We start from the raw sequence: 15,439 nt of genomic DNA, 5'->3' as shown, positions 1-15,439 counted from the left end.
ATTGGAATGATGACGTTGTCCCCCTGGGAGAGAACAGTTAGTCTAGCTTTTGTGTTTTTGTCAGGGCATCAGCTTGTACCTGTTGGCCAGAAAGTGCCCTCTTTCGAGCACGCTTGATGTCAATATTTACATATATACATAAATAAACAAATGCTATTAATTCTAATATCAATGCGATACTTTTGAAATATCATAGCAGTGCTTTTGTTATATCAATATTAGTACTTAATATTAGACTTCTGTACCAAAATTCATACAATTTTTACCTATTATGTTTGTTTTGTTCACGCATTGTTGTAAATATGACAGAATTTGATGAGACTGTCATATACGTGAGAGGTTAAGCGCTATAAAACCAGGTTCAATCCACCATTTTCAAAATTTGAAAATACCAGTACTGAGTCGGAAATATGACAGTTGTTGTCCATTCATTTGGTGTGATTTATTATTTGATTTTGCTATTTGATCGGGGACTTTCTGTTTTGAATTTGCCTCGGAGTTCAATATTTTTGTGATTTTACTTCTTAGTAGTATTGTGTGTAAAAAGGCAGTTTTCAGACCATTGCTTACATTCAAATTGTTTTTGGTAACATCTTTCAAATTTCTTAATCATTAAAACATTATACCAACATTAAAACCTTTGATTTTTCAACTCTTTATACCACTATTTCACATTCTAAACTTAAAGCTCGACTGAAAGAACTCGTCAGCTTATGTTTCTTTAACAAAATGGGCACTAGACTTTTTAAATATTTAGTTTTGGACAGGAATTCAGCTTACTTTGTGAAAACTAATACAGAGTCAAGCAAAACATACACCGAATAGGATAGCACTGCCATGCTGGACTTTTTAATTGACAACATATTTGTTAAATTTGGAGGTTTGGTCTTCCAACAGACTATTGGAATCCCAATGGGTACCAATTAAATTGCAGATTTGTTTTTGTATTCCTATGAAGCAGAATTTATCCAAGGGCTTGTACAGAAAGGAGAAAAGAAATTAGCCCAGTCTTTTATTTTCACCTTTCGGTATATTGATGATGTACTGTCTCTTAATAATAATAGATTCAGTGATCACTTACATTTAATATATCCAAGTGAACTTGAAATTAAAGATACTGCCGACACAGATAAATCTGCTCCATATTTAGACCTTTTTCTCGAAATGACTACTGATGGTAGGGTAAATACTAAAATTTATGACAAACGCGATGTTTTCAATTTTCCTATAGTCAACTTTCCATTTCTGTGTGGCAACATCACAGCGGCACCGGCATATGGAATATATGTGTCTCAATTGATACTTTACTCTAGAGCTAGCTCAAATTACGTCAATTTTTTTGATCGACGAGGAATACTGCCTTCTTAAAAGTTGCTAAGACAGGGCTATGAATCATCACTCAAGAAATTTTACGGTAGCCATCATGAGCTTATTGGCCATTATGACAAAAGTGTGTCAGAAATCATATCTGATATTCTTCCTCAGTCATAATAACCTTCCATCATTTCCGAACTGAACAAAGAAATAACACGAAGGGTGCCGTATACGGTGCAGGAAATGCTTACCCTTCCGGAGCACCTGATTTCACTCTCGGTTTTTAGTGAAGTTCGTGTTGTTTCTTATTATTCATAACTGTTGATGTAAATGTCTTTTGGTTTTGTGAGTCTATGTTTACTCCTTGGTTTTGATTGTTATTGTCTTCTCAATTGGTTTTGGCAGCAAAACTAATCAAATAAGGGTTTAATAAACAATGTCGTAATTAAATAGCTAAGTATCAAAATTATTGTTCACATATATACATTTAGCAAATTTAATAATGAACGCATCGAAATAATATATATCCGATATTCTCCCAACGCACGCATGGAAGACTTTCTTTATTGGTAACAATATGAAACTAACTTGTACCAAAGATAAATCACACTGTCCTCGTTCAGATTGATTCGACAAAATCTGACCTGTACTTTTGAATCTCTTTTCTTACACAAATTAGACCGTTGGTTTTCCTGTTTGAATGGTTTAACACTAGTATAAATAACTGCTTTCCAGCCCTCCAAACGTCATTTGGTTGCTGAATCTTTATGTTAAGTGGTGATTTGCATTGGTTTAGTAAAAAAAGGTGAAATTTTATTACGTCTGAAGCTGTCAAACTGAATTTTACACCCCCTTAACACAGAATTGTCAACATTTTCAGTAAGAGATTACCATCATCATTCTTACATTTACACATGGACAATTGTTCAACCAAGAGAAAATACTTGTAAATTTCTTAATCCACAAAATTTTAGTTGAAAGAAATCAACACATTTTGCTTCTGATTTTTATATGATTGAAAAACAAATGTGTCAATAATGCAACCGGAACATTTCAATAAGGATTGTTTTATTTTCCTTTATGACTGATGGTGACATTCCCGCGGAACTTGGAAGACATTCTGGTTATCAATGCGTGGCACTGCATCAGATAAGACGGTGGTACTCTGGATTTTAACTAAAAAAGTAAACAATAAAACACATTTCGGTGATATTAAAAACCTCCCAAAGCCCCAATAGATTAGCCAAATATTCATCGGTGTGGTGTAACAATTATTCATTATCCGTGCATTGGTATAATATTTTCCTGGACAACAGATCTGATTATTAATTTGATTAAAATCCAGAGATATCGCAACTCGCGCGTGCTCGACTATATAAGCTCTTATGAGAATAACAAAATCAGAGTTCTATATTTCAGTAAGACTGATCTGATTATTTACAGAATTTGAAAAACTGTACTAGTGTGAAATATATAGACTGTTCTTCGGATCGTCTATTCATCATAATCCTTTCTTCATAAAAGTAACAAGTTTGTGTATTTTTATTGAAGAAAACTTAAAAAAAATAAATTCGTGCTATTTATACCGAAATCAACAATATAAAAGCTCCCTGGTAAGTTCTTTTAGCCCTCTACTAATTAGTAAGGTTCAAGTTGGTATTACAAATATGTGCGAATAGTCTGAAGACTTGTTAAGTACAAAAATTCCCTCAATAGAATAAAACAATCTGACAAAAAAAAAAAGAGTTTGATTTATTAATGTGAATATGTGTCTTCTTTTTCTATGGATGTGCGCATCATTGTCAAATGTCTTGAAAATATTTTTTTTTTCCTGCAAAATAAATGCTTCTTAGAAATCGACGAAAACTAGAAAGGAACCCAGCATGCTTTTTAACACTGTACAAATTCCCTGTATAGTACTCTTTTAAAGAAATATTGTTTGGTAAATGGAAATTTACCTCCTTGAATGGTTCCATAATCGATTTCTGTCATGAGCAAACAGTCTTTGACTGACACGTGCATCACTGCCATAAAGCCATGAGACTGCGTAAGATCCGTTCTCCAAACATCCGTCAGAGTATCGCCCAGGGTCTCACGTCCAATGTAATAGTTCCCAGCATTTGGACCTAGAAATGAGTAAGAAGATACCAAGGGGATAATAAGATAACTTAAGTAAAAAAAATATAGACAACCATATGGCCACAGCAAAAATCCTTGAACATTACCTTCATTAATCACAATAGAAACGTAAGTTTGAAAATTGTATCTGGAAAAACGTGAGATTTTACTCCTTTGCATGTCTCTGATTCAAATTCCACAAGAGGGAGCTTATCGTAAAGTTCATTTCTTAATAAAGAAACTTTACAACATGAATATCAATGTGGTCATCTCATATGTCACAGTGTTTTTTGCTATTTCAATGGAGAATGAAATGTAAGTGTCAGATATTTCCTGTCTATTTGCATTCCATTATTTACGTTTTGGCGTTGAATCACTATTTCATTGTTTTCTAGCAATGTGCAGTTTACTATCCATATTCGTAAATATATACTGAAAATAAGAATACACAAACTTTTAATCTGCTAACCGAGTCTCTGTGGCATTACCTGGGAAACAGTTAGCTGGCATTGATCCATTTACCAACAAGGCATCTTTTATAGTACAATGTCCATCCACAACCTCGTACGTCTTACCCTAATCAAAATTAAGTTGATTTAAATATTTTAAAAATATCACGTGGTTTGCTCCATATAAACATAACAAGACTTATATACAGGATAATTCCTAATTTATATTGAATTAAAAAAATATTTAGTATATATGTAATCTGGCGCAATACCCGCAAAGGTAGACGTCATTAAACTCTATTTAGTCGTAGTTAGAAGACTTATGCCTACCATTTGCTTGTTATATACTTCCGATTTATACCCTTATCGCAACTTTGATGAACAGAAGATTTGTAGTTTTAATTCATGTTGCTGGGTTGTTGTCTTATAAGCGTAAGCAACACACATGCTTGTTTATCAAGAAGTAGGTGGGTCGCTTGGATCTAAGCTTCTCTACATCATGTCTATTTATTTCTAACCAACGTAAACCCCCAGTCAGAGGTATTTCAATCTTGGATAAAATACTGAGGAATCATAAGTGAATAGTATACACGCGAAATCACATTTAAAAAATCACTATTTTATGTGCCGAAAAACACTCACAATATTATAGTCCGTGTATGCTACAATGTTCTGACTCTGTCCATTCTCTGTTTTTCTGACAATATCAATTCGTCGTTTGTTGTCGAAATCCATGTAGACCTTGCCTTTTTTCTACGTGTAAGATAAAAGCAAAATTAAATACATTAGACGCACTTGACATCCGCTTCTTAGTCTTTGTTTTATACTGTATTAAAATGTGTATATGAAATAGTAAGACAAGTTCCCTACCAGGGCCATTTTCTAACTTTGATTTACAGTATGACAAGAATGTACGACTATAAGAGGCGATTTATCTTCCCCATATTGTTTTTGGACGGTGCTATTCACTTGGTCCTTCTCACGTTGTATATGTATATTTATAACTTTTTCTCTATGTATAACTGGTAAATCAGTTAATCAGGGATTTCGTTACCAGAAATTGATAAAACTTTTACAAAATTCGTGGATACGATCCATGTTAACTCATTGATCCTTCGATTGAACTTATACCACAAGGTTTCAATTTAGAATCGTAGTAAAATATTTAATTATTGTTTTATTAATTTTATCTTTTAAACAAATAAAATATCTCTATGAGTATTCATAGTCTCACAGCATGCCGATACTGTTATCTAACATTTTGGCATTGCACAAGGTCATGCGTTTCTCCAATCTTTTTATGACGTCGTTACACTTAATCCGTAAGATGTCTTTATAATAATAATAATAATAATAATAATAATAAATTCTTTATTTAAAGAGGGTAACTCAATTAGAAATAGTCTAATTTTCATTGAGGCCCTCAAACAAAATACATGCATACAGTTAACATTCATACATTCATACATTAATTTACAATATATTTTACTAGTATATACACAATTCAATCATTGAAATATACAAAGGGTAATAAATGACAATATTTGATATAGTTTTGTTAGAGGAAAAATTAAACAAATTAGTTGACTTGCATATAATTTTCAAGAAAATGATTATAACTATGTTTCTTGAATAATTCCACATTAGGACATTTTTTTATTTCGAGTGGTAAATTATTCCATACTTTGGTTGCAGAATAATGAAAAGATTTTTTATAAAAATTTGTATTTGGTCTTGGAACAAAAAGATCATTATTAGAGACAGATCGTAAGTTGTGGCGTTGCACATCATCAATATTTAGTATTGCTAAGTAATCAGGTGTTAGCCCATTTACAATTTTATACATTAGAATTGATTGTTGGTATTTTATTCTTTTGGTAAAAGATAGCCATTTTAAAGAAGAAAACATGAAATTAGATGGAATAGAAATATCGCATTCCAGTATAATTCTTGCTACTCTTTTTTGAAGTTTTATGATTCTATCTGAATCTTTTTGTAATAAATTTCCCCAAACTGAACTACAATAGTCTATATATGGTAGAATATATGCATTATAAAATAGTTGCCTTGTGTGTATTGGCAAATATACTTTAATTTTATATAAAAGTGATACTTTAGATGAGATAATTTTACATATACGATCAACATGATCTTCCCAGCTTAAATTTTCATCAATGTCTATTCCAAGTAATTTGAAAGAATGGACATTCTCAATACATGTTTCGTTGACGGTAATACATAATTCTGATAGTTGTTTAAGTTTTTGTTTTGAACCCAATTTCATACACTTAGTTTTTTGTGCATTGATTTTCATACTGTTATTGTTACACCAAGATTGTATAGCATTTAAATCATTTTGCAATATGCTGTTTATTTTTCAATGTTTTTATCATGAAAATGCAATGTTGAATCATCAGCATATAAATCCATATTGGATTGTTTAACATGAAGTGGTAAATCATTTATATATATTAAAAATAACAGCGGACCTAAAATAGAACCTTGAGGCACTCCATACTTTACAAACGATTTATCAGATTTAATGTTAGCGTATTGGACTTCTTGTTGTCTGTCAGACAAATATGATTTTATCCAATCTATTATATGTTTTCCGATATGATAAAATTTTAACTTTTCTAGAAGTATGGCATGGTTAATAAGGTCAAAAGCCTTACTGAAATCTAAAAACACTGTACCAACTATTTCTCCATTATCTAAATATTTTAACCATTCGTCAATTAGTTTAGTTAGCGCTGTTTGGCAGGAATGACCTTGTCTGAAACCTGACTGGGCGATTTGTAACAATTTTTTATTGTTAAGGAATTCATATAACTGTGTACATACATGTCTTTCGAAAATTTTAGATATGGTATTCAAAATAGAAATTGGACGATAATTTGAGGGAATATCTCTTGGTCCTCCTTTATGTATAGCAGTTACTCTTGCAAGTTTTAATTTTTGCGGAAAACGATTTGAAGTTATACTTTTGTTTATTAAAAAAGTTAATGATGGGGATATTATTTCTGCACTTAGCTTTAAAAATTTGGGACCTATTCCATCTAAACCTGCGGATTTATTAATATTAAGATGTTTTAGTTGAGAACACACCTCTCCAATGGAAATGAGTTTTAAATGAAAATTTTCAGTTTTCTTTAATTTTTCACTAGTAAAATTTTGTAGCATAGAAAAATCCATATCTGAAGTATTATTTCCAATAAGTTTTTCAGCTACGGATGAAAAATGAACATTAAGAGTATTTACAATATCTTGGTTGTTATAAACCGTTTGATTTTCATACTGCATTTTAGGTGGAAAAATATTATCCTCTTTTGGATTTAACTCTTTAATATGATTCCAAAGTTCTTTACTATTTTTGGAACTAGTTATGGCGTTTTGGTAATATTCCTTTTTTGCATTAAATATTAACGACGTTGTTTTATTACGCCACTTTTTAAAGTTTATCCAATCTTTTTTTGAATGATACATATTCCTATATTGAATGGAGTTTTTAATTTTGACTAAAATACTGTCAAATTTGTTTTCGTGAACTGTATTGCTATAAATCTGACAGGCTTCTAGATTTCTCGTTTAAATTGTTTCACATTTTTCATGTCGGAACCTTTTACAGTCATCTCCTTATTTTCATAACGTTTTGAAGTGGTTTGTCCTGGATAGTTCTCGATCAAGCATAAGACAAACATTCGATAATAACTTTGAACGATACAGACAGAACATTACCTGTTTTTGTATAGCTATGAGTTACAATTTATGACAAAAATCAGCAAAGACCCATCGAAACAACATATGATACACAAATTTAATAATACTTTTAGATATTTGGATGATACTTTGGCTCTCAATAATGACGACTTCAGTATGTATACTAAAGAAATTTATCCTGTTGAAATTACTTTAAATAAAGCTAATATAAATAATGACCACTGCCCTTTCATAGATCTTGATATCTATATCATTATAAACGGAAAGCTTAATACTAAAATTTATGATAAAAGAGATGATTTTTCATTTCCTATCATTAATTATCCCTTTTAAGATGGTGACGTTCCCTTGTCACCATTTTTCGGTGTTTATATATCTCAACTTGTACGACTCGCTCGTGTATGTAACAATGTTTTAGATTTTAACGGGAGAAATTTATGTATCACTGAAAAATTATTATATCAGGGTTTTCCATATCACAAACTAATCAAAACATTTACTAAATTTTATCATCGGTATAAGGACATCGTAAATATAGCTCAACATGCAGACTTCTTATACGTTCAGGTATTTCACATAATTTTTTTTTTAAGGAATGACTGTAATATTTTTTCTGTCTATGAAGAAATAACATAAAAAATGTGGTGCACACTGAATAACGCGCGTAGCGGGTTATTTAACAGTGTGCACCACATTTTTTATGTTATTTCGAATAGACAGAAAAAAATATTACAGTCATTTCTTATAATTTAATTCTAAATTCCATTTTAAACCGTAGAAAATCTTGAAAAAACGTTGATGACGTCACGGTCACATGACTAAATTATGTCTATGGTCTGATAACAAAACAACGTCGGTCAATCAGAAGACGCGTTACATCCAAAATTAAATTATATAGAAATATTCTTTATAAAGCACAAAAATGTCAGTATTCACATCAGAAGCTAACAAAACCTTTAAACAGACTTATTAAGAAGGGATATAGTTACGATGCTGTTGTCAGGTCATTAAAGATTGCATATTTTGGCGTTAATATTGATTCACTTATAAGGTCTTTGTATCGGCAATTAACACATATTTAAAAAAACAGTTGTTGGCATGACACGGGTTATGTTCTTCTCATACATGTTACGATGGTATGATACTAAAACACTAACGGAAAAGATTGTGCCTGATATTCATATGATGAAGACATAATCTTTCAATCAGTTTAATTGAAGGCTGGAGCTGGCATATCAGTTAACTGCAAGTAGTCTGTTGTTATTTATGTACTATTGTCATGTTGTTTATTTTTTCTTTGGTTACATCTTCTGACATTAGACTCGGACTTCTCTTGAACTGAATTTTAATGTGCGTATTGTTATGCGTTTATTTTTCTACATTGGCTAGAGGTATAGGAGGGAGAGTTGAGATCTCATAAATATGTTTAACCCCGCCGCATTTTTACGCCTGTCCCAAGTCAGGAGCCTCTGGCCTTTGTTAGTCTTGTATTATTTTTAATTTTAGTTTCTTGTGTACAATTTGGAGTTTAGTATGACGTTCATTATCACTGAACTAGTATATATATTTGTTAATGCCCACGTCACACTGTCCCGATTTTTACGCCGATGGCAACACGATTATGGAAATTTTCAAAATCGGGACTGATCGTATCCAGATCGGGCTATTCGTAGTGCCATCTTTAACCATCGTAGAACCATCGGCCACTTTTTCTAGCCTTCGGGGACAACTTCGGGAAGGGTTCTAAATTTTTTAACATGTTAAAAAATCCCCGAAGGTGCGTCCGATGTTGAGGGTTCGTATTGAGTTCGTATCACCATCCTCACCATCGTAATGTCACCGGAAATGCATCTTTGAACATCGTATTGCATTCGTGTTTCCATCGTTTCCATCTGGCAGTTTTGACATTACGATGTCTACACGAATGAATCACGAAGCTACCCGAAGGTCTTACGATGGCAACACGACTTCGTGAAGACCTCGTAATCCCGTCGTGTTGCCGTCGAATAAAAGTACGACGGCGATAAATCCAGCTAAATGTAAGTTAATTTTCGCGCTAAAATACATTTAAAGTGCCATGCGAGATATGCACTGGTCAGTCTTATACGACAGTTAAGGAAGACGTTCACAAAACATGGAGCTCATATCATATGATTCTATGAGAACAAGAAAGGCGACAGCGTTGTTTCTATTAATTCAAATGGAACAAGAAGAGCAGCTATTACAGGCTCAGGATTTACTTTTACAAGTAAAATATTATTTTTTGTCAATTTTTCATATCAAGTAACATAATGAATCATAAACGCGCCTCGTACACCAACACTGCAGGTACACGTATATAGGGAAACCAACTTTTTCTTCATTATTCTGATTTTTTATGTATCGTCTTAGTTGTTGTCACACGAATGTTTACTCCATAACCATTTTGTTTTCTATGTTATATTTTGACGCATTTGTTGCTTTCCCCACATCCTTCCTTTTGACTATATTATTATGATATTCTCCTGGAAAGAGCTCTTTTTGAATAAAAGGGATCAACGAACCCCTTACCTTAATTACCTTTAAGATAGATCAGTAAACATGGGCATACTTATGGGTGATTATTCAGACTAGTGCACACATTTTACAGTTCAAACAAGGCAATGCCGAGCGTGGCATCCCCTCGTATGTAACATATTGGGGACAAATATGGACACTTTATTTGTATATGACACATGCAGAAAATGGTAAATTGAATATGCATATTTGATACATAAACTATTTTTTTAGAAATCAACCAAAACATTCAGTAACTGGAAATACCTTTAATATTGTCTTTAGAACCAGCAGGTAAAAAATGAGCAACCGATTTCCTGTGTATTATGCTATTTCAAGGAGAAAAAACAAGTCCATCTGCATGACCTTGACCTTTGGCCTTGAACGTAAAAAATGTCAGATCATTACAAGGAGGAACAATATACCAAATGTGGTTAAAATCTTTTGAAGCATATTGGTTTTAGAGTGTACACAAGGGTGATATTGCCTTGTATTACAAGTGCCACTGTGACCTTGACCTTTGAACTTTAAAGTCAATAGCGCTTAATATATTCTTAACGAGTAACACCATACCAAGTTTTGAGCATTTTTATGGAACGCCACGACTGCCTTATGTTAATAATCAGCATTATACGCAGTGTTCACAGCATTATATGAAGTGATCACAGCATTATATGTAGTGCTCACAACATTATATGAAGTGATCACAGCATTATATGCAGTGCTCACAGCATTATATGCAGTGTTCACAACATTATATGAAGTGCTCACAACATTATATTAAGTGCTCACAACATTATATTAAGTGCTCACAACATTATATTAAGTGCTCACAACATTATATTAAGTGTTCACAACATTATACGTTTTTTGTTGTATGATGAGATTGATGTATGATGAGATTTATGAATGATGAGATCATTCGGTAAACTTCGTTTTTTAGCGGAAATTACCGAATCCATAATTGGTAAATTACGGTAATGCCCAGCAAACAAATTTAAAAAGTTATTAAAATCATGTTATCATAAGGTAGCATACAATATTTAAAACTGATTGAAATAAGTAAGGAAAAGATGAAACTGAGAGGTGAATGATTGAAGTAGTTCTGTTCGTCGTAAGAAATACGAATGGCAAAATGTAAGTTAAATAATAAAAAGTTTATTTAATGAAATATCGTAGGAAAATTTGTATGATATATTCTCGAGTTCATTTCCTACTGAAGAAATTTAGCAAGGTGCCACTTTATAGTCCGTACTCAGTTTTAAAAAGCTTAATTACCTTTTAAATAAAACAGTCAGCTTTCTATAACACATAGGTGCCATATTACGCTAGCTGATATATGTCATGATAGAGTCATTTTTGGCATCGATTTTCAGAATTTGGCATTTTTACATGAATAAGTATCTAACAGATATGGAAAATGCAGTTTAAAGCATTTCACTGTAGGTGTTAAACATAACTTTACATCAATTATTCCATTTTTTTTACACGGCTTTTTAGCACGGCAAGTACTAAGATTGTCTTCTAAATATGATCAGCAGTCTTATATAGAAATTTAAACTTTCATAGAAAAATTTACCCTTTCAAGACCCTGTTTAACATTTTCATTTAAAGTTATCATCTCTTATGAAAATTGAGTAAATGTGGGGATGAATAAAACGTTTACTACGTTTGTTCGTCAGTTTGCACGGTACATACATGTATATATATAAAAGTGGTATGCTTGCCAATGAAACAACTTTCCACAAGAGACAAAATGACATCACAGAAATTTTAAACAGCTAAACGGCCACAGTACGACCTTCAACAATGAGGAAAGCCCATACCGGATAGTCAGCTATAGAAGGCCCCGAAATGATAAACGAAAAATATTCCTAATTTATGTACAAACAAACGATCGAAAAACTAACATGTATATAACACATTAATTAACAAACGACAACCACTGAAATAAAGGCTCCTCCTGACATGGGACGGCCACATATATGCAAAATGTGGCGGGTTTTAACATGTTAGCGGGATGTTGGTATCCTCCCTCTAACCTGGGACAGTGGCGTAACAGAACAACATAAGAACGAACTATGAAAATCAGTTGTAAAAGGCTTGTTAGTTTTCTCGTTTGAATTGTTTTACATGGTCGTATCGGGGCCTTTTATAGCTGACTATGCGGTATGGGCTTTGCTCATTGTTGAAGGCCGTACAGTGACCTATAGTTGTTAATGTTTGTGTCATTTTGGTATTTTGTGGATAGTTGTCTCATTGGCAATCATACCACATCTTCTTTTTTTATATTAACTCATTAGATGGGTACAAATATAAATACATATGATCTAACAAGAAAATAGAGTGAACGTGCATGTGGGCGGGTACTTGTATATCCCAACAATAAAAAGACACTATAAGTACTGATCTGAGAGTATATATAACTAACATAGTACCATGCTGTTGATTAAAAATAACATCACTCCAGACCCTTTTGTTTCCACATAATTAATATTGCCAATAATTAAGAAGTTCCGGGTCGAATCGATACCAATAATATATTCACCTGTTAACTATTACATTATCTGTACGTTCCGCATCTGACAGGATCTGAAATTCGGCAGTTTATTTATTTCAAAAAATATTTGTGTATTGAAAAATTTGTGTAAATTAATTAGAATTATCAATATAGAAGTATGTTCTCCAGGTTGATCAACAATCTGTCATTCTTGTTGCTCGTTTTTGTGCAAACTTGTCATGCGCAAAATCTGTATGTTATTGTATGTAAAAATATCTTTCTTTGTACCATTTACTTGGTTTTATAAGAAATAAAGAATCTTGAATCTTGACAGGAGTACCACGAAACGCTGTATTTAAGATTTTGCTATATACACGGGTCGTAATCACAGGGTTGAAACTACTTAATTCAATCATTGTCACATTGTTCCCGATTGTAGTACTTTAATCAGTATGACTTTCTAAGATGACAATACGAATAATAAAAATCTGGACTTAAAATAAGGCGTATAGGTACAGCATGTACAGTTTTCAATTTGTTAGACGTAAAACAGCGAATCAAAGATTCAATTTTATTCATAACTCATAAAGGACAAAACTGTTGATTAAAAAATACTCCTTTCCAGAGACTTTTGTTTTCCAAACAAAATCAATAATACCAATATTAAATTGACAAGTTCCAGGTCGACGGGTTCAAACAGAAAGATGTTAAAAGCAGAGAAAACTTCATCTTATAATCGGCATGACTTTATCAGATGACAATACCAATACTAAAATAAGGCTTACGCATAGTTATATTCTTTAATTCAGTCACAGACCCGCGATATCACGGATGTGTTCTAGTAAATATATATACATATTAAGTTGTGAATATGGTGAAACTAATCCTCAAAATAAGTTTAAAATGCCCTGGTGTGGAATAAACTTGGGTTAAATTGATCATACTTCTTAATTTACTTATTTCAATCCGTTTTAAATATTGTATACTGCCTTAATGATCACATATATAATAATAACTGTTTAAATTTGTTTGCTGGGCATTAATTTACCGTAATTTACCAATTATGGATTCGGTAATTTCCGCTAAAAAACGAAGTTTACCGAATGATCTCATCATTCATAAATCTCATCATACATCAATCTCATCATACAACAAAAAACGTATAATGTTGTGAACACTTAATATAATGTTGTGAGCACTTAATATAATGTTGTGAGCACTTAATATAATGTTGTGAGCACTTCATATAATGTTGTGAACACTGCATATAATGCTGTGAGCACTGCATATAATGCTGTGATCACTTCATATAATGTTGTGAGCACTACATATAATGCTGTGATCACTTCATATAATGCTGTGAACACTGCGTATAATGCTGATTATTAACATAAGGCAGTCGTGGCGTTCCATACATTTTGGTTCTAGAGTGTCCATAACAATTTTATCTACACGCAACTTACATGTAGAAGGCGAGGGGATAATAAACTAAGTTTTATAAGAATTAGACAAAAAGATCGATTTCCCGCCATGCATTGCAGACTTGTACAGAAACGATATGTTTTCGAAATTCTGTTCGTATCATAAAAAAGTTCAAAACAGGTAGAACGCATTTTTAGATCGTTTTTACACTTGTATTATGTACATACATGTACTTACAATTTAAAACGCGTGCCCTTCGGTATATAATTTAAATGCATGGTAAGCTGTACACGACGTCTTTTAGACATCGTAGGGCCATCGCGCCATCATCGTAATCCATCGTGTAGCCTTCGTAATCCATCGTGTAGCCTTCGTGATCCATCGTGTAGGCTTCGGCGGAGATATGAAGCTTAAATACCCGTCTTCGGTTAACCTTCGTATGTCCATCTTTTGCTATCGTATATAATTTCGGCACCATCGTATAGACTTCGTTATTCATCGTACTTGCTTCGGTCCCTTTTTGGTATTTTAACGAGATCGGGACCAACTTCGTACGAACTTACAATTTTCGCATTCGCGTGTCCATCGTATATAAAAATCGGGACAGTGTGACGCGGGCATAAGGGGCCAGCTGAAGGACGTCTCCGGGTGCGGGAATTTCTCGCTACTTTGCAGACGTGTCGGTGACCTTCTGCTGTTGTCTGTTCTATGGTCGGGTTGTTGTCTCTTTGACACATTCCCCATTTCCATTCTAAATTTTATTGTTTACTGAAACTGTGCTGTATTTTAGACCACCTTTCAATCAAGCTGAACTTGTCGATAACTCTAGAAGTTAAGTTCAAATTTTCGAGCTGTCAAATGTAAGATTATTTTTTGTAACCTGAATATTATAGCTTACCTCAAAAGAATGAAATCCATTCTGATCAAACTGACTTGTGACAGTAAATTTACTGTATGTTGCCTGTCTTGGCATACAATATGAAGGATCAGCTCCAACACAAAACGGAATTAACATAAGCAAAACGCAATACTTCATTTTGGCATGCAGGTAAAAATATCACTAAATATCTTACTGATAACCTATTTGATTAAAGTATCAAGTAGAAGTGTACTTGGTTAGGAAAAACACTTGCAGATTTAAAAATTCCCCTCAGCAGTCAAGGTCATCACAAAATTTCAACCCCATTTCTGACTCAACGTGTGTCAAAGATAGGTAAACAAAAGCTAAAACTTTAGTATTTATCAGTTATTTACATACATTTAGGGTGATAAAAAATTGTTTGTTTCTAAATCATTTTGTCATCGCGGCATTTTATGATGAACACCAGTCTAGCAATAAATCAGTGACCATCTACAACTCCGCTGAACTTGAGTTAACAGT

At 32.8% G+C, this 15,439-nt stretch overlaps 1 protein-coding gene across 1 annotated transcript; it reads right to left on the bottom strand.

Annotated features, from left to right (window-relative positions):
* Positions 1–2,306: 2,306 nt before the first annotated feature.
* On the bottom strand, positions 2,307–15,243 carry LOC143067022 (uncharacterized). Its single transcript, XM_076239956.1, has 5 exons — positions 14,957–15,243; positions 4,524–4,634; positions 3,921–4,008; positions 3,273–3,440; positions 2,307–2,490 (listed from the first exon to the last, which is right to left on the bottom strand). The coding sequence occupies exons 1-5, from the start codon at positions 15,092–15,094 to the stop codon at positions 2,393–2,395; spliced, it is 603 nt and encodes a 200-aa protein (XP_076096071.1). The 5' UTR covers positions 15,095–15,243; the 3' UTR covers positions 2,307–2,392.
* Positions 15,244–15,439: the final 196 nt, after the last annotated feature.

The sequence above is a fragment of the Mytilus galloprovincialis genome, chromosome 3 (genome assembly GCF_965363235.1).
Source record: "Mytilus galloprovincialis chromosome 3, xbMytGall1.hap1.1, whole genome shotgun sequence".
NCBI lineage: Eukaryota > Metazoa > Mollusca > Bivalvia > Mytilida > Mytilidae > Mytilus > Mytilus galloprovincialis.
Note: the sequence above shows the minus strand (reverse complement) of the source record. Positions and strands in the feature narration are given on the sequence as shown.